General features: G+C 46.3%; 1 protein-coding gene and 1 long non-coding RNA gene across 5 annotated transcripts in view; one reads left to right on the forward strand and one right to left on the reverse strand.

The window, feature by feature from the left end:
• Positions 1–809, reverse strand: part of BTF3 (basic transcription factor 3) — a 6,992-nt gene extending 6,183 nt beyond the window's left edge. Inside the window, exons 1-2 of the mRNA XM_019532265.1 lie at positions 711–809; positions 460–528 (exon numbers count right to left, since the gene is read on the reverse strand). Coding sequence (XP_019387810.1) covers positions 460–528 — 69 coding nt within the window. The 5' untranslated portion in view covers positions 711–809. The remainder of the gene's footprint in view (positions 1–459; positions 529–710) is intronic.
• A 157-nt stretch (positions 810–966) lies between these two features.
• LOC109308041 lies at positions 967–19,004 on the forward strand. 4 transcript variants are annotated; one of them, XR_002100446.1, is made up of 4 exons: positions 967–1,206; positions 4,491–4,606; positions 12,438–12,691; positions 18,971–19,004. It is a non-coding gene; the product is annotated as an uncharacterized LOC109308041 (long non-coding RNA). The 4 variants fall into 4 exon arrangements; XR_002100445.1 differs by lacking the exon at positions 18,971–19,004 and adding an exon at positions 13,902–13,979; XR_002100444.1 differs by lacking the exon at positions 18,971–19,004 and adding an exon at positions 13,059–13,973.
• The last annotated feature ends 637 nt before the right edge of the window (positions 19,005–19,641 follow it).

Here is a 19,641-nt window from a genome sequence, read left to right on the forward strand (position 1 = left end):
GGGGAAGGAGAGCAAGCTGATGGAAGAAACACAAGAAGTGGTTTTTCAAGAGCCCTGTCCACCCCAAATTAAAGCTAGAGAGAAACCAATGGATAATGCTGTTACACACTGTCAAGTATTAACATCACACCTGGGTGGCAGACATTTCAGTGGCAGGATAATGACGTTACCTGGGACCGCTTTAAGGTTACTGTGTGACCCCTCAATATATCACGGGATAAAAGCTCCTGCAGCTGAGCTAGTGGGTGGTGCAATTCACCTGTGGACTGTGCAGTAACAACTGTACACTTGGAGCCGGTCTGGGTTTATTGCAGGAATCACCTGCGAACTGCACCATACATGTCTGGGGTGCATGTGGGGGCCGGAAACTACTCCCGGGAGGCAGCTTCACCACAACCTCCGAGGCCCCGCCCAGCCCCGGCCCCGGGCCCGGGCCCGCGGCCGCCGCGCAGCGCTCACCTTGCCGCCGATGCGCACTTGGGCCTGCAGCTTGGCTAGCTTCTCCTGGTTCATGATCGTCTCTTTCATCTGCGGGGAGGGGGAAGAGGCGTCGTCACCGCCCAGGCCAGGCCAGGCCAGGCCGGCCCGGCCCCGCCACCGCCCCCGGAATCCCGCGCCCGCTCCCCGCCCGCGGGGCCCAGGCCGCCCAACCCCACTCACAGGCCCGGACCCAGCTGAGAAGCGCACCCCCGCCCCGCGGCCCCTTGTACCTTCCCGGGCGGCGGCGGCCAAGCGGCGCACGCGGAGCGGCGATAGGCGAGATGGCGGCCGGAAGGGCGGGGCGCGGCGCGGCGCGGCGGCGGGAGACGCATGCGCCGCGCCCCGCCCCCGCCTCCGCAGCTGCTGGGGGCGGGCCCTGCAATGGCTCCGTGTCCCGGGCGGCGGCAGCGCCCCCGGCTGCGGCCGTATGGGGACCGGCGGATGTCCCGCTGCCTGCTATGTGCAGGAGGCTTTTCCCTGGGCACCTGCGCCACCAAAAAAAGCTCCCCGGCTGCAGAGCTGGTGCTTAAAAAGGTGCATCTGCTTCCCAGCTGGTTCCTGGCCCGGTTTGATTTGAACGTGTGCTAGGGCCTTCCCCAGAGCCATTCTTAGCTCCCGCTACAGGCTGCACGTGTGATGCGGCTCACTGGTGAACGGTGCAATGAATGTGGACCCACCACACCGCAAAGTAAGACGGGACTCAAGTGTGAAGTAATTATCAAACAAGTGCTTCATGATGGTGCAATACATTTTGAGAGGCAGGGGGTGGGGTGCAAAGTTGTTGTCACACCATAAAAATGACTGGTCAGAACTAAAAAGAGCCAACCAGCTCTAAAGTTAGTGCTTGAAAAAGTGTAACAACTTTGTAGCTGGTTCCTCTCCAGCTGTAATGTGACTCTGTGGCAGGGCCAAAGAATAAGCTCCCTAACTCAACACTGTGAGAGAGTCTGCATGGTGAAGCTAAGGAAAAAGCTCTTTATTCTCCAGTACAGGAGGGCTAAGGAACTCTGCCCAACTCCTGCTCTTCTGCTGGTTCTTGCATTTCCAGTATTCTCTCTCGAACACTTCATGTATGCATCTCTTTAAATAATCAGTTCTGTAAGTGGAGATGCAACCCTATGCTTGCACCATAACTAGGGATCTACCCAAATCAAGGAGGCAAGCGGCCTATTTCACAGGCAGATCGTAGGGCCCACTGCCATTTTCATAGGCTTATTGCCACACATCCCCCACAGCTCTGATTGGCCAAGGGGCCCCAGCAGTTCCACCCCTCCCGCAGATTGGCTGATGGATCAAAACCATGGCATAATTACCCTGATTAAGTGAGAAAGCCATTAACTGGTGCATTATTAAGCACTCTAAGCATTGAATTAAACTCTAAACTGAAATGTCTTATGAAATTAAAGCTATACACAGCATGCATTGTAACTAATACCATCACTATGCTTTATTAAATGATGTTGTAAAAAGAAATTTACTCAATACTTACCTTGAGACAGGCAATTCATGCTAGCTGTTACGCACTAGCATCCAGCAGCAGTTGCTGCTGACATTCTCTGTCTCTATAGGGTGAACGCTTTCTGTACACCAGGATGGCACTCTCAGCATCCACTTTGTTGGAGTGGTAAGGCAGCATTTTACCAGGGAGTACAAGATGTGGAAACTGGGCACAGACAGCGCTCCAACACAGGCACAGGCATCCAGCACTTTTTGACAAAGTTCATGTAAGCAGTATGTTCCTTGTCATGCTCTTTCTGCCATCTAGGGACTGATTTCAGTAGCTGAGGTTCACAACTCAGAACAGGCACCTGGCTGGGGTCCAAAATGTGAACAGCACCAAGGAAGGAGGCAGCCAACTGGCCGAACAGTGATTGGTCATACGTGTAGTATGGGTTCAGCTTCACAGCTACTGCCTGGGACAGGTCCCTTCTCTGCTGGTTTTCATGATGACAGCTTGACAGTTCTTATTATGCCATGTCTTCAACCCAACTTATCACATCTATCAGCTTGTGTGTGTGATGGATCACAGCCTGCCACCCTTCAAACTATGTTAGAAGCTCCATGATCCAGGTGACATTTTTCACCACAAATTTCACTTCCAGGAGATCATGAAGCTTAAGCATGCACTTGTGTGCTGGGTGTGATTTTCAACTCCTCACTCACAAACTGCTGATAGTATTGCATATGCTTGGCGTGGTAAGAGATCATGTTGAACCACAAATTTCACCTTATCCGCACAGGCTGTGGTGGCAGTGACACAGCTGCATGTAAGTCCCCACTTTGACTAGCGAGGGACTCCCTGTACCAGAGCTTATGGCATGGACGGTGCTTGAAGCCTTTTTTGAAGGAGGACACCAGGCTATCCACAGGGAACTGCGTGTGCCAGATGTCACTTACTAAAGACAGAATGTGCACATTGCAGGTGACATGAACTGTGTTGGGCAGCATTCCTTGGAGCACATTAGAAAAAGCCTTGCACATATACAAGGCATTGTCAGACAGAAATGCTGACATCTTGTTAAATTCTTAGCCTTAGTTGACAACAGCCTTCACTATATCCTGAGATATGGTAGAAAAATTGACAGACATAAGGTGGACTGGCTCTGTTTGAAACAGGCAGGTCCTAGTCTGTCCAACTCCCAGGTACAAATAAAATGTGTAGCACATAGTTATGCTGAGGGTTGGTCGCTTCATCAGCTACAGTGGAGAAGAATTCATACCCTGCCAGTGCAGACCTTGTGGACTGTAAATGCAAAACAATTGCTGCAGGGAAATAGTCTTCACAAAGCTTGTTTGGACATGGAAAACTGCCAGCATTTGGCACATTTTGGTTCAGGATAGTCCCTTAGCTTTGAGTGATCAGGTTTCTCTAGTGGGATATTCGCCACCACATATTCATGAGGGAAGATGCTGCCACTTGCCTTGCCAAGCTGTTTTCTGTAGTCCTTTTAAAGAGCGGAGACATGGTTGCAGGTGTCTAGCTCTGACCTTCAGCCTCTGCAACAGCCTTTCACTTCATGTATGCCTCAGACTCCAAGTGCTGATCTATACTGGTTTTCCTCAACACATCCAGAGTCACATTGCAAGCGGTACAGAACAGTCTGTCTCCATCTTCATGCAAGGTCCCTGCAGGATACTGCCTTCCACAGTCTAGCACTGAAACGTATTTGGCTGTCTTGGAAGATTTCTTCTACGTTCATCCTTGCTCAATCCTCCTCTGACTGCAGCATGCTTGAAAGACAGCACCAAAATCCTTTTGCGTCCCTGACGGACCCCAGACTGGCTCCTGTACTGAGTGTGTGTCGCAGGCTCAACCTTTCATTTGCTCCCTCTGCTCCCCCTCTCCCCCTGTGCTTCCAGACTGCAGGGCTTCCTGCCCTTTTCTCTGCTTGCTAGTAAGTTAGGATTTTTTTCCCCCGGCAGCAAGCCCACCCAAATCATGGAGTCCACCATTTTTTGTGGAAAACTCCTGATTTTGTGTTTTCTGCAAAGAGCATGAAATCGTGATTTTAGTATGCCCTGCCATAACTACGTCCCTCCCTCACAAGTTATATTACTGGAACGACTCTGGAGAGCTTCACAGAGCGGCTGTACTGCCAGAACACAGTGTGCCCTGGGAAGACACCAGAGGTTAAATGAACCACAGAGCTGGTTGAAGATGTTGGTATATCTACACGCCCTCAGCTGCCTGCTAAATGGCAGCAGAAGCTTGACCCAGGTTAGCAGACATAGAGAATCTTCCCTGGCAGTTCAGAAGGTTTTGTTACTTTGGAGAGATTCTGATTTTTGCCAGTTAAACTTTAGAGAGTTAGCATATATCCCTTCACTGTCAGCCTCATATCTTCTTTCATGTCACTCCTTACACTTAATATAGCTTCTCACTTATGTTTCCCACTTTCCCTGTTGCTATGTAATCAATTTAATTCATTACATCATTTTATTTATATATGATTTAATTTAATCGTGTCATTAAATTAAAACATACTTTGCAGTTAAGCATTTTCTTTCAGTTTTGGAAATCCTAATGGTGATGGATCAGTGAGCAGGACCTGAGAAAGGCTCTGGTTCTCGAAAAGTGAAAGTAAGCAAGAGTCCTAAACTGAGGAGGCTTATGTGCAATTAACATGTAAGTAACTTCAGTTATGTGATCACTCACATTTAATATATATTTAAATAAATAGAATGTTTAGCAAAGTAAGCAATACATTTGGTAGTATTGGCAGAATCAAAGTTTTAGACTTTTAAGATATAGCTTTCAATGTTAATAGTTGAAGATGCTAGTAAAATAAGTAAGTTTATTTTCAGTTTACAATGTTGTGCCTATAAAAGCAATACAAGTTATTGAAATTGGTTACCTGGAATCAGAATGAAAAAAGGGATGATGGGTTGTTCTTTACCGAGATTTTTATTGGTAAAAATCTTACTGGGCACACAGTAAATTAATGCAACACAGTAAACTCAGTACAGTTCGCACTGGAGTTTATTGCGCTTGGGTGCAGTGTTTACACACGCGCCTGGAACCAGAAAATGTTGAACAGGGGTGATGTAACCCTGGCTGACAGGGCCTGCCAGCCCAGAGCTGCCCTACCCTGGCTCAGCATGCTGTGGAGGAGCTGGCTGGGGCATGAGGGTTAATGACTCGTGCCTCCTGAGGCTGTGGGGGCATGGTGGCAGTGTTGGCAGTGGGGGGGTGGCAGTGATAAGTGGGGACTGCCCATAGGTGGCAGCGGTGACGTTAGTGGTGAAAGTGGGCCAAGCAGGGACCACCTAGATTGCAGCAGTGTTGGTGGTGAGGGGGGTGTGGCAAGCGGCAACTGCCCGCACAGCATTGGCAGTGGCCAATCACAGTGAGGCCACGTGCCCCACCCCACGTAACCCTCCCTATGCATCACCTACGAGTGTGCTACAGTGTGGGGCTAGCCAGCAGCTGGCCCTGCACTGTAGCACCCTTGTGCCACAGCCAGCCTCAGTCACCAGCCTCAGTCGTACATGGGCTACAACAGATTAAATAACTCCATCTGAGAACAGTACTTGTGTTTGTGTTGGGCAGTACCATTCTATGGCAGAGTTAATCAGTTTACTCTGGCCTAATAGCAGTGCTCAAATGCAATAGTTATTGCAGAGCTAATTAGGTAACTGCAGTAAGCATTTTGTGGAAATGCATCCACTGAATATTTGTTAAATTCAGAGTGCACTCCACCTAGTGGACATGGACAGTCAACAAAGTGGTGGCAATTGAAAATTTATTACTTAAGACAGGCTGTCTTTACATCTTAATAGAGCAGGCTTTTCTGGTGCTGAGTAAATGGATGCAAACTCAGGGAACAATCAAAGAAATGTAAGGGATGAAAGGTCAAGTATTTCTGCAGCATTTAGAGAGTGAATCTGTTTGTCCCATGGAGAAATAATTGAATGTTATAACTGAACACCGGGAAGAATCAGCCTGGTGCTGCCACCAGCCCCAGCCTGCAGTGGCAACCTGCTGTTGCCCGACATGCAGATCTGGGGGCACACACCCTCGGGAAGAGCCCAACACAACCCCACAGCCCTCCCAGGGGGGCATGGAGCAGCAAGAGGCATGCCACGCCTCCCCCGCACCCACTAACAGTTCTTGTTGCAGCTGGCATCAGTCTCTCCCAGGGCTGCTGCAGCAGGAGCTAAGCTAAGTACAGACAAGCTGTGCCATGTCCTGTGCTGCCCGACTCCACTTGCTGCCACTCCCCACAGCCCATGCTGCAGTGGCCTCAGGAGCAGCTGACACCAGCTGCCTGAACCACGGCATGGTGCAGCCCAGGAGCTGGGGTGGGTGGGGATAGGCAGAGCCCAGGCACAGGGATACAGGAGGAGCACAGTGCAGCCCCAGTAATGACACCTCTCCCCCCCATCCCATTACCTAGGCTCAGCCTCACTCCCTCCCTACCTCACTGCCTGAGAATATATCCCTATCTGTTACAGCTGTCTGAAGCTTCAGTTGCTGATTTGGCAGCCGAATCTCTGAATCTGAATCAGCCAAATCAAATCGGGACAGTGATTCCAGTCACTGAGTTGAATCACTGTTCCTCGAATTGGCAGAATCTGAATCCAAATCGAATACTTACTGCTTTGCACAGGCCTACCAAACACATAGGGTTTCCTGGAAGCCTACTGGTATCTCCCTGTGGCAGGGCACCGTGTGTGCCTGCCACTTTAAGGGCCTGGAGCTGGCAACCACCAGGTACCTGATGAAGGCAGCCATTTTGGATCTGGGGCTATCCATATAAACAGGGCAGTTCTGCTACTGGAGGCAGGCAACAGCATCGCCTGGCCAGAGGGCTGCTGATATCATTCTGGAGATAAGGGAGGAGCTGTAGGGGAAGGATAGGAGGCTTCTGGTACTGGGTGCGACCTAAAACTGCACCCTGCTGGGAGTGGGTGGCCTGGTGGGGCTCCCAGTGGCGCGGAAGCCCCCGGGAAATGCCAGGCCAGTTACCACCCTGGTGAAAGGCAGGTTGAGGTACCTTAACCCCTAGCCCCCACAACCGGGTGGGTTACCCTTTGTTTTGGAGGGCCCAGAGAGTGGACCCTCAGAGAGAGGAAAGGGGCATAGACTCAACCCCTGTCTGAACTTCCCCTGACTGGCCCATGCTGGGGCCAGGACCAGAAGGGTCTAAGGGCCAGGGGCCCACCATGAGGAACTCCCAAGAGTGGAGGGCCTGGGGTTCTGACTGTCCTGGAGGTGGGCCAAGGCTAGAGAGCTGAAGGTCCCGGTAGGGGGACCACACCCAGAAGGGGAAATGGGTCAGGGAGCTATGCTGCCCAATATGACAGCGGATGACACCGCCTGAGGAGAGGATTCCAGGTTTGGGTTCAATCAGGAGGATTTTGGGGCCCAGTGTGGGGGCTGGTGATAGTGAGACTATCAAGATGCCATTTGCAAGGCTTGGGCTGCAGTGTAGGGGAGGAAAGGAGCTGCAGATAGCGCCCCCTGGCATCGGGGCAGAAAATGAGCAGCCTCCTGCTTATTAACATATACTAATTAATTACAATAAGGAGTGGCAGGTGAGAACGTGGGTGGTTGGTCCAGGAACAGGTGGGCAGACCACGGTTAGATCAGCCCCAAGCAGGCCCCCTGTTACGCTCCCTTAACATAGTCCCCCATACAACTTTTGCTCCAACCTGCAGATTCCCCAAAGGTTGTTGCAGCTGTGACGGGATGACTATGGTTGGTTGCCACTGCCTATCCTAGGCACCTGCCACAGAAGCCAGGAGATGTACCCTCCTTAAGAGGAAGTACATATCTAGTCTTCAGTGCTAGCCAAACATATTCAGACATATCACACACAACCATAATGATGTAGGGGTCTTTTTTAAAATTTGTAATACCTTACAAAAGAAAAACAGGAAGTGGACAGAGAACTGAAGTATACAACAACTTTGCAAGCATTGATTAAAATGTAGATTGTACTTAAATTTGACAATAATCATTAATAAAATAATAAAGACTTCTGTCTAGAAGCCATATAAAACCATTCTTTTGATCATTCTATCATGAGGTGAAAAGCTGCATAAGAAATCTGTCAAGCTAGACAAAAAGTCAAAATTACCACTTCCTCACCAATGGTACATATCAGGAAAAATTATAGGACATTGCAGCTACGTAAAAGCTATAAAGAAGTAAACAGAATAGTCATTCCAGAAATCCTTTATCCAGAATTTCAAAGATCCTTGATAGGTTACTTAGAAACTTATGGATCTATAGTTACCCTTAATCAAAGCAAGGCTTATCATAAGGGATTCAGAAGTGAAGTAAGTGAACTGATTTAGATCATGAATGGGTTAGCCCAATATAGTCAACGTCTGGGAGCACACCCTGGGGCTGGGAAAGCCTAGCCACTTGCCCCAGTCCCAGGGTTGCTCTCTTCCTACCGTGCTGACCCTGATTGGGTTATTTTTAGTCCTCAGATCCCTCTATCCCCAGACTGACAACCCCACACTGTAACTGTCCCCCCCACGCCCCCTCACACAGACTCACCATCCCCAATCTTGCCAACCCCCACCTAGACCTGCCAACCACCTCCCCCTCCCCCCTCATGGATCTGCTAGCCCTCCCAATCCCACCTGGTCCTCCTCCCACCATGAGTTATTTACATTTGGTTCCCAGGACAGCTCTCAGCACCAGAAAACCTCTGCACACCACTCCTGATTTACAATCACACAGCTTAAAGCAAGCCACGTAATTGTAGACTAGGTGCAGCGAATTTCTGCACAAGCCCCAGAATATGAAGACCTAAAGCAATGCTGACATACAAGTGAAGTGTATGTCAATTGTCCCAAACTGTCCAGGACACTACCAATTTTGTGTTATTAAATATGACTTTGTTTCACATTTGGAAAGTGATATACCTAGCTCCCATTTGCTATAACAGGGGTTCTTAGTGGGTAAGCTGCAGAGGTATTACGAGTGGAGTGCAAGCAAAAGTGTGTGTTTGGGGGGGACAATTTTTAGTTCTCCAAGTATTCCTATGCTGCCAGACAGTGTCATGCTGAAATCCTGCAGTGTTTTATGTGGGTAAATTAGCTGTAAGTGGGAGAGCTAATTTACCCATCTACAACACTGCACTGTACATTATTCTGTTTCCCAGAACCAAAACTTGTTCATCTTTCTGATGATTATTTCAAGTGAATCTCCACCCTCAGATACAGCAAGAAGCTGATGGATGACAAAAAATTATTATTCATGTTAACTGGAGGGAATACACACACATGCACACAAACACTTCTAATACATCCAAGCACAGGATCCTACCCACCACTACAGTGGAGAGAGCCACGTGGTTGTAGGGTCTCTCCATAGTTCTCTTTCTGATCATCATCATCTGCTGTTCCTCCCTGTTAAATCTTCCTTTATATTCTTTTAATTATATATTTTAAAGAAAGTTGACTGCAACAGAGCCAATTTCCTCCATTTCTGATTGGTTACTTTTAATTGTCTTTATTCTGGATCAATGAGGGAACACCCATCAAAACAAGCTCACTCAACAGCAATCCTTAAAGTGTATTAGATTCTAACTTTCTGGGAATATACAGTTTCTAGCAAGAAACACTTTCTTGTCTTTCTTGACTTGGCCTAAATACATCTTTCTCAGCTTCTCTCATCAAATATATTTAATGGTCATAGTGATTGGTACAGAAGTTCCCTTGCACTTTAATCCATTTATGCCTACACCAGAAACTTGTCATGAATTTAGACACTGGCAATAAATGCATGTACTATTGAATCATAATTCATTCAGTGACAAAATACTGAGTAAATGTAGGACTGTAGATAATGTTCTCATTCAGGAGAATTAAGTCTGACACCCCCTTTCTGCCTGCAATCTTACCAACAAGTACACAGAACAGTGTGTTTCTCAGGAGATATGGGGTTAAAATGAATTTCATCTGGTTAATGAGAGCTTGGCTAAGCATTCTTCTTAGTTCTGCTTTAGTTCTGCTACCTTATCCTTTAGTCCTGCTGCTAGACATGAGTAACTAGACTGCCATACATCAGTGCATTCATCAATGCAAGTCTGGGATCCCCTGCAGTCCCTGCTTAGCTCTACACTTTTTCATCTGTTTGTATATGTTCAAGGCTTTACCCCAATACTTTGGAGGGTAAAGCCCCACAGGGAACATCTTTCCTAATGTCAGTGCACTGATGCGCAGTAGTACATGTCATCCCATTGACATGCATGGTCTCTCCAACACTGCTTCCTGGATGGCTTACTAATAGCTCACATTTATGACATCTGAAATTGAACTTAGTTTTCCTCCTGTCTTCTCCATTCTTCTGTTCCGTTACTACTGATGATGCAACCACCCTTCTCATCTTTTGACTCCTCCATAGCTTGTTTTCTGTCTGTTTACCCAAGTTTTGTCATTTATTTATCATAGTCATCTCTCAATACCTCCCAAAAATCGGCAAACAACATTTACAAATGTTGTCCCAGAGGGGTTATCATAGAATCAATGAATCAGAAGGGACCTAGACAGATCATCTAGTCTGACCCCCTGCCAGGGGCAGGAAGGAGCACTGGGGGTGGCAGGGGTCATAAGACCCCAGCCAGGTGCCTATCCAGTCTTCTCTTTAAGATTTCCAGGGAACGTGAGATCACCACCTCTCTGGGAAGCCTAGTCCAGGCTCTGGCCACCCTTACAGTGAAGTAGTTCCTCCTGATATCTAACCTAAATCTATCCTCCCTCAGCTTATGGCCATTGTTCTTGGTGACTCCAAGGGGGGCCCTGGTGAACAGACTTTCCCTGAGTCACTGCTGCTGGCCCCGATAAGGTTGTAGGCAGCCACAAGATCCCCCCTCAGTCTCGTCTTGTGGAGACTGAAGAGATTCAGGTCCCTCAGCCTCTCCTCATAGGGCTGGCCACAGAGGCCCCCAACCATATGAGTGGCCCTCCTCTGGACCCTCTCCAGGTTCTCCACATCCTTCTTGAAGGGCGGCGCCCAAAACTGGACACCGTACTCCAGCTACTGGACACAGTACTCCAGCTGTTATGTATTAGGAATTGTCCATCTTCTCATTTGGACACCCATTTCAGGTGGCTACCAATCCTGCTACCATGGCACCATCATCTGTGGTTACAAAGGGCACAGGGTGACAACAATTTGTTTATCAGAAAATATATCCCAGTTCTCAATATAATTTTTTGTTCAGATCAGGAAAAGAAAGGAAAAAAGAGGAATGTATCTAATACCTATCTCCATCCATTTAGCCTACTTACAAAAATGCTTACTGTAAAATACAAAAGATAACATTACATATATATCTAAAACTATTACACAACTGTTTACCTTCCCCAAGGCAATCAAGTAAATATTTGCTTGTTGTTCAAGCTTTTATTTCCTCCATCTTCCCTTTGCTTGCTCATGCTCACTCAAACTTTCTTCTTGCCTTCATGTTTCTTTACACTTCTCTTCAGTCCTTCCCCCCTTTTTATTACTTTACTGACTGTAACTGTGGATCTGAGAAAACCAAGTCATAGGCAAGCCAAAGCCAAGTTAGACATGCACACTTTTCAGAAGATTGTGAGCTTAATAGTGATTCTGAAGTCCTGCTATCATGAGCATCCTCCTCAGTATAACTGTAGTTTCTGAGGCATGTAGCTTCCAATAGAGATAGTTATCTGAGAAAGGGGTCTTTTCCTGGTCAACGCTACATAGTTTTGCCACCAGAAAATCAATGAAACTGTGACTGTGTTCACCCTCACCCCTTCATTCTGCCACAGAGAAACACCAGCTCTGCAAGTGACAGAAAGCTACTGCTGTCACCTGACAGCAGACAGAAGGTGCATGTAAATGTATCTCTGCTTTCTGCTGGCTGCTGTGTCCCCTCTAACAGCTGGTGTCTCCCAGGGGGATTTGCACTCCCTGCCTGCACAGCTGCTGAAGTGGAGCCAGTTGACTCTGGCAGGAGTTATATGGGGCTGCTAGAAGTCATGAAAGTGTGTATATACTCTGGCAGCCTCCCTGTGGCTACTGCTGTCTGCAACCACAAGCCTTGCAACATAGGCCAGTCCTTTCTCTGAGATACTTACTGCCAATTCCATAGCTTTAAACTTGACTAGGTATTCCAAGCTTTTTAACAGCAGAATCCTAAAGCCCAGTTATAATGAATTGCAGCAATCTAGCCTGTAGGTTATAGATGTGTGAGTCATCGTGACAGGATGGGACACAGACATTTAAGCAGACCCAAGTGGAAGACAGCATTTTGCAGCTACAGAAATTTGGGACTCCCTCAATGAAGAGTCCAAAGGAACCACAAAGCTTCAAACTGAATTGACTTTCTGAGGCTAGATTCCCCTAAGGAAAAATTATCTTTCAACAATGGATGCTTAGTTTTTTTAAATTTCACGCTCCATGTGAAACTATGTGAGCATCATATATTTTTTTCATTGCATTTCTAAGTTCTTTTTAACTTTTTCCCTAGCATTCACTGGAACAACTTTCCTTTGTTCTTCTGATTAGACCATTTCTCCAAATCACTTCTGAGCCTGAACTGAGCTCCAACAAAGACTAAACCTAAGCAGCGGAGACCTGCATTGGAAGCTTCTATTGGTATAACTTTTGACAGCTGCCAGCAGTGCACAATTGGCTGTGTTTACTAGTGATATCCAGGAGTGTCACATCAGGAAGAGGCAGTGAAGCATGGACAAGTATCCCATTGTCTCTTCACTGCTACCAGTAAGCACACTTCATTATTTCTACAGTACATTATGAGATCCCAGCGTTGTGCTTGTGGTATTTGTAGTTGCTCAGGATCCAGGTCCCACGGTTTCCTTTCTTTCATCTCATAATATTCCCCAGGGTCATTAAACTGACATAAAATGGCAGGTCAGGAATGGTACATGATGCTTGCATGTTCAAGCTTTTTGAAAAGCTGCAAGTAAGGATAATCTAGCACAACAGTTCCCAAACTCTGACAGATTGCGCACCACCAATTTAAAATGAAGTACCACCAGCACATTTTTCAGTTCAACCTTAAATACCACCAGTAATTTTTTGTCATATAGAGTAATTATAATAAATATGTTAATGGTACCACTGACAGGTTGTCTGTGTACCACTGATGATACCCATACCACAGACTGGGAACCAATGATCTAGCACATGAACAGTGGTGGAGTTGCAATGCCAGTAGTGATTCTGAGGGGCCCAGTCTACCAGGCTATGAAATCATTCTCTGAACGCTGAACAACAGCAAGGAGCAACTTAAGCAGGGGCTGGATGAAATGCTGTTCTCAGGAGGAAGAGGATAAGGGCAAAGCTTTTGATTTTGAAGAACCAGACAGAAGAGCAATTACAAGAGTCCCTAGAGACACTGTATGGCGGGGGGAAGCCTCACAACCCCCCTGAAGAGTGTGCTATCGTAATGCAGCATACTGCACTCCTATCTCTGTGGACTTGGGTAGATATAGATTGTATAGCTGCAGAAACTCTCCCCTGATATGTTCTCATGCTTCCAAGTGCTCAGACATCATGGAAGAGGAAACAGCCCAAGTTAAAAGCAAATTGTTAATAAGTAGGGTGGGGAACAGAGCCAGAGATTAATGGGGGAAGTATGGAAGGTAGTACTAGGGGACAGATTAGAGGGCAGGGATAATGCAGTATGCAATGCCAAACTTACTAGAAATAGTAAGGCAAAAAGAAGGTTGATACATCACCAGACAAAATCCTAGAGAAGACATTTGTTCAAGGTGGCTTGATGTCACCCTACACCCCATATCCAGTACACTTCATACATCATCTGGAACAGATGGTTAGTTTTCAACAACAACTCTTTCGCCAGGCCATTTTTTAAATCTGCTTAGGTTATTAACCTGTACTTTTGTTGGTTTAGTTTTTAATATGCTGATAAAGGTCCTTTAGAATGACTCTCTTCCTTTTGCCTTAGGGCTGCCCAGACGAGACTTGTTTGGGGAGCCTGTTATCCAGGAATCTCAGAATGTGGCCAAGGCAAGTTTCCCTTCTATGGTTTGTGTAGCTGTGGATGACTGCTCCAAGATCGCAACATGCTTTAGTATGTCTGACCATTTTACTCTAAATATCCAGCTCTGGCATCTATACTTAAAGATGTTAAACTTTCGGTGAAGAGACTTGCTGCTCTTCCACAACTCCATTCTGTGCAGAAGTATGTTCAGGATGTTCGTCGTAAAGATTCTCACCATAGTACTGATGCTGATGGTACCATATTTCCATTTTGGGGAGAGTTTCCAAAAAGCAGAACCCATCTTGCCTGATCAAATTGAATATTTCTATACTAAACAGAAGTCAATAATTAAAGCCGTTCCTCTTAGAACAATTATTCCAAACCTTTTTAAATTCAACAAACCCCTCATTAGACTCAAGGCATTCAGCTCTTAGTTTTCACTTGATTTTTAACTATGGAAAAATAGTAGAGCAATTCTTCTGTTGCACATAACTCAGAAAGACCATGTAGGTCAGAATATTTTTGGGACTGTGGATTCCTATTTGAACTCTCCAGATTGATATTGTGAATCATGTGTAGGTGTTTGCATGTAACAATACTAATATTTCACAGAACCTCAGGGCACCTGAAAAGGACTTCACTATGTCCCAGGGTGTTAATTATAAAACCTATTTGTTTAGCAGTATTAATTTGATTAACCCTTAGTTGGATTTTGTTTATCAATGTGTTCAGTGAACAGGTATTATCAGGAAAATCCTTATCTTTAAGCACTCTACCCACGGTATTGAATTTCCATGACAATCTATTGCATAACAGAATCAATGCCGACACCAAAGGTACTATCCTCACTGACTCCAGCAATAACATCAAACAAGTTTGTTAATGCCTGACTAGAAATCACAATACATCTGACATCTTAAAAGAGAATTTGGAAGAACTAGATCATTTTGCAAGGAAATGTGTAGGTTTTCAGTATCTACCACCAATACTTTCTGTCTATGCTGTCAAAGAAGAAAGAGCTTTTTTGGTGATATCTTTTATTGACCAACCTGTATAGCTGGGAAAAATATTAGGCACAGAGAATACTGAAATCCACTGTCCACTATGGAAAATCCATAACATGAATAAAAAGGATGCCAGCCCACACAGAAACATCTATATTCTAAGCTTGTGCAAGAAATAGCATCATCTCCATGTTATGCAACCATTGGGCTAACACACAGGCTGAAACAAGCAACACAACTATGCAGGAGGACCCCATAAAAACTGAGAAGCCACCTTCTTCAATTTTAACATCTCTCCCAACTATACAGTTGGTTCAATAAATGATATAATAAAAAACCCCTGCTTGCATATTTCCTGGACCATCACAGCTATAGCAACCAATGTTATGTATGTTGTCAAGGGCATTTAGAAAATCAGTTTAAATTTAAAATGAGTGATAGCTGCCACTCATGGTTTTATTCAGTAATGCTGTTATGAAGGTACCAGCCCATATACTGTCAGACTATCTTCAGTTATAGTGCCAGAATTGCTCCTTAACAGAGTGACATCAAGGTCTCCTATCTCAGTGGTAGAGACAAGGTTATCCTTTCAAATAATGTCTGGGAAAGGATTGACTAATATCTTCTGGAAAATTTTATTGAGAATATCTTAGAAGACAAGTAGACCTTTTGTATAAAGACCAACAGAAGACTCCATAAAGGAGTAGGCTTGTCCATGCTACCTGAGTCTGTAAACCAAAGCAAATGAATTCTGCTAAGCCAACAACATCATCTTTACCTCCAACCAAGCTTTGCACAAGAGCAGTTTGTTTTGGACTTGAAAACCAAAGCACAGTCTCTTGTACCATTTGCATTACAGGTTAATTGATGAGTTCATACAAATCATGCAGATTGGGTTTTGTCACTGACCTGACACTGGATTGCTTGCAGGGTTTATTTTAAATGTACTACATACATTGATGTTATGTTCAGGTGTCAGTTTAAATCTGTTTCTGTCTGTTTGCAGTGAACTGATTTATATTAGCATTTTCTTGTTGTGGAAGTTCTGTCTTGCAGCCAAAACATGATGACTACTAAGTGATTCTAATAGTCTCTTGCCAGTACCTGTTTCTTAAGAAACAAAACCAAATAAGGTGCTCCTTAAAGTCAGCTCTTTTATCTTCTAGTTCCATGCACATAGCTAGAATTTTGAGGGAGGAAGAGAGCAGGAGGCTTAGAGTCTGTCAAAACAAAATAGAAATAAATATGTCTTGTACAGCTATAAAAGCTTCATTTCCTTTCTATTCCTGGTCCTAGTTCCAGCCGTGTATGGGTCTGGCTCAGGCCCATCTGTGTATGGAAAGGCTCCTGGATCTCCATGAGATTTATACTCTTTTCCATGTGTGCCTCCTCAGCGAGCTCTGAAACGGACTCTGAAAATGGTTCTTTCCTCCAGGCCTCTTGAAATGTCCACTATCACTTATGAAAAGATGGTGGCCCCCCACTAAGCATACCATATTCATCATAGAAGCAGTAGCATAATGAGGGTGGAGGAGCAGGGCACCTGCCCAGAACCCTAATTAGACAGGGCACCATAATTGCTCCCCTAGGAGCCTTTGCTATGACAGGCAGAGCCCTGTGGTGCCCAGCCATGAAAGCCAGGCAGCCCTGTACTGTGTAGTGTATGGGGATGCAGAGAGACTGCTGTAGCTGAGGGACACACTTGTTACATGTTGGCTGTACCAGCCCCATGGCACAAGCTCCCCAGTGGCTGTCCCAGGTGCTCTGCTCACTTCCTTACCTCCAATACTCTACTGGGTGCCTCCCATGGCAAAAATCCCAAAGAGTAGTGCCATTCAGCTCAACTCCCTCTGCCCCCCTCCCCACCATACACTACTACAGTATGCCAAGATGGCTTTTATGGATGGATGTTGCTAGGCTGTGCTGCTGTAGTAAAGGCTCCTGGGGGATTGGGTGTCCCCTGCTGAGGGGACAGGGGTAAGGGGTCAGCCTAGTTATCAAGCAAAGCAGAAACCCCATGAACCTGAGAGCTAGCAGGGGAATCTTACACTGCAGGCAGCAGGGAGAGGATCTTCTGAAGGAGAAGGCTGCAGGAGACAGAGTGACTGATGCCTAAGTGTTCCTCTAGGGCTGCAAGGAGAAAGCCATGGAGAGCTTAGGGTGTGTAGTGAGGCAAGGAGCCAAAATGGGGTGACTTGCAGTTGGAAAGTGGTTTGCTTGTGTTTATATTTTGACACTGTTTAAAACTAGGGGACTGAGTTGTGGATTCAGGGGTGGAGGAGGCCACAGGTGGGGTGCCTGAGTGGTATTCTCTGTTACTGGGACTGAGACCCATGAAGTTAGGGTCCAAAAGGGGGGGACCTGGACTGAAGGAGTCTAGCCAGATAAAAAGGGCTGAAGCTGGACAGGTGGAAGTACACACAAAGGTTTGGAGCTGGCAGCCCAGTGGTAATTTGGACATAGAGATCTGCTATGAAGAGACTACTGAGAGGCATGTGCAGGACTATGGGGTAGCCTAGGAGGTATGCTTGAAAAGATGGGCTAGGAAGAAAAGAGGCATTCCCATAATATAAGGAGTTCTTAAAGGTGGAGGCAGGCTGCTAGTCACTGTGGGTTTGTCAACATGTGCATTTACATTTACCTAAACTTAATTCACCTTAGTCTAAGGCACATTAAGTGGATTTAGGTGCACATCTATAGGTGTATGCCTTTAGGCACCTTAATGTGGGTGAACACATTTGCAGCCTGCCCTGGGCAGCACCCTGGACAGTCCCCTTGCATGCACAGCTGTGCCAGACTCTGCAGGCGATGCACAGGTGCTACGCTGGGAAAGTTGCTGGGGCAGCATGACCAATTAACGTGTTTCTGGCTGGGGAGCGCAGAGAAAGGTGCAGGGAATGCTCAGGGGCTGTGGGGTCTGTCAGCAACATGTGCGGAGCCAGAGCTGCTAGATCACAACTAGAGGTCGCTCTGCTCCCAGTGAGCAGAGGTTGCACCCAAGCCCCAAAGCCATGTCTAGCAACTTGAGGCAGCTGCACGCAGCGCTGGGCCTGGCCATGGGGTACCAAGCTGCGCTCCAGTGTCCCGAACCCCACAGCAACATATCTGGGTGGTGCAGCACAGCGCTGGTCAAGGAAGTGGGAGCTCCAGTCCCTCCCAGACACAATCAGCCCAGCCCCAGCTCTAAACCCCTCCCTGGGTTCCTGCCTCACCAGCATTGGTCGAGAGTGAGCCAGAGCTAAGCCCGTAGAACCCTGCAGTGCTGCTGGGTGTTGCCAAGAAGAAGAAGCAGCAGGTGCCCCAAGTCATTTAGCACACCAACAGGTAGCACTGCTGCTGAAACTGCTGCTCCAGCTCTAGTGTCTGTGCCTTGGAGAACAGCACCCACTGCTACTTCTCAGCAGTGCCTGGCAGCAGCGTGGGGCCTTGAGGGCTCAGCTCTGGCCCACTGGAGTCGACATAGAGGCTTCCTTTGCTTTATGCAGGTTCTGTATGTGTGAATTCGCTGTTATACAATGACCATTTTATACCAAAAATTTGTTATTTGTGAGGTAAATTCACTCGTATGTGATCAGTGTGGTAGAAGCCCACAGTCAGCTGCTTTGTTTGGTGCATTGTGACATGCACCAAAATATAGTCTCCTGTGTGGATCTGTGCTTCTCGCTCATTGTCTGCAACAGGTGTTTCTGTAGTTGCCATCCCCATTATGATAGTGTCCTGTGCTTGTGTGTACTGTCTGCTGTTGATGAATACCAAAATTGTCTTGTAAAAGAGGTAGAAATGGGTCTGTGGGTCAATACAGTTGAGGTCTTGGAACGTATTCCTATTTGTTACATTGTTAAGTGGACTCCCTTTATGCAATTTAAAGTTATGTGGTGTTTTCTAGAAACACATGTACAGCATAAATCTAGGGAAACCTGTGCATGATGTTAAAGAGTCTTAATGTTATACACATAGACTTTTTGCCTATTGCTTTTAATCGTATGAATGTTCTTGAGTTTTGCATTGCCATTTTGTATTGCTCTGTAGCTTAACATAAGTGCTCGACCTTTGTATGCTGTATGTGTGAGAGAGTGGGTGAGAATGTGTCTATGGAAAAGGAAAACATCAGCTGGTGACTGGCTGAAGAATGCAGACATATAAAAGACCAAAACAAGAAGAATCCGCCCCAGAACAGTGAGAGAACAACGACAATTGACCTTCAAGGAAGAACATAGTGATAACACAGCAAAAGCCCACAAGGATGAATTGACAAGGCTATAAAAGATGGGCGAGATGTATCAATTTTGGGTCTTGTTCTGCATGTTGTCCTGGAGCATTGGTTCGTCTGATGGGATGGACTGGCAGGAGCCTGCCTTCCTACTCATGATCAATTTGGCTAGCCACTGAGTTGCTCTGAGTACTGATAAGACTGGTAATGTCAGCACAGAACAGAAATTGGGGTATGAATATGTGTGTGTGTGTGTGTGTGTGTATTAAATGCTTAATCAATAAACATGGTATCTGGCCTTATCCTCCCTTATAAGGTCTTGCTTATGATTTGAGCAATTGGCAATTTGTGTAACATTAACATACTACATCTCACCCCGTTCTCATTAAGAAACTGGGGGACTGTGATGTCGGCACCCACACAGTCAATTGGGTCGCCAACTGGCTGGAGGGCCGCACCCAGAGGGTGGTAGTGGATGGGTCCTTCTCAA

The sequence above is a fragment of the Crocodylus porosus genome, unplaced genomic scaffold, assembly GCF_001723895.1.
Source record: "Crocodylus porosus isolate Cpor-Errol unplaced genomic scaffold, CroPor_comp1, whole genome shotgun sequence".
In the NCBI taxonomy this organism is placed as follows: domain Eukaryota; kingdom Metazoa; phylum Chordata; order Crocodylia; family Crocodylidae; genus Crocodylus; species Crocodylus porosus.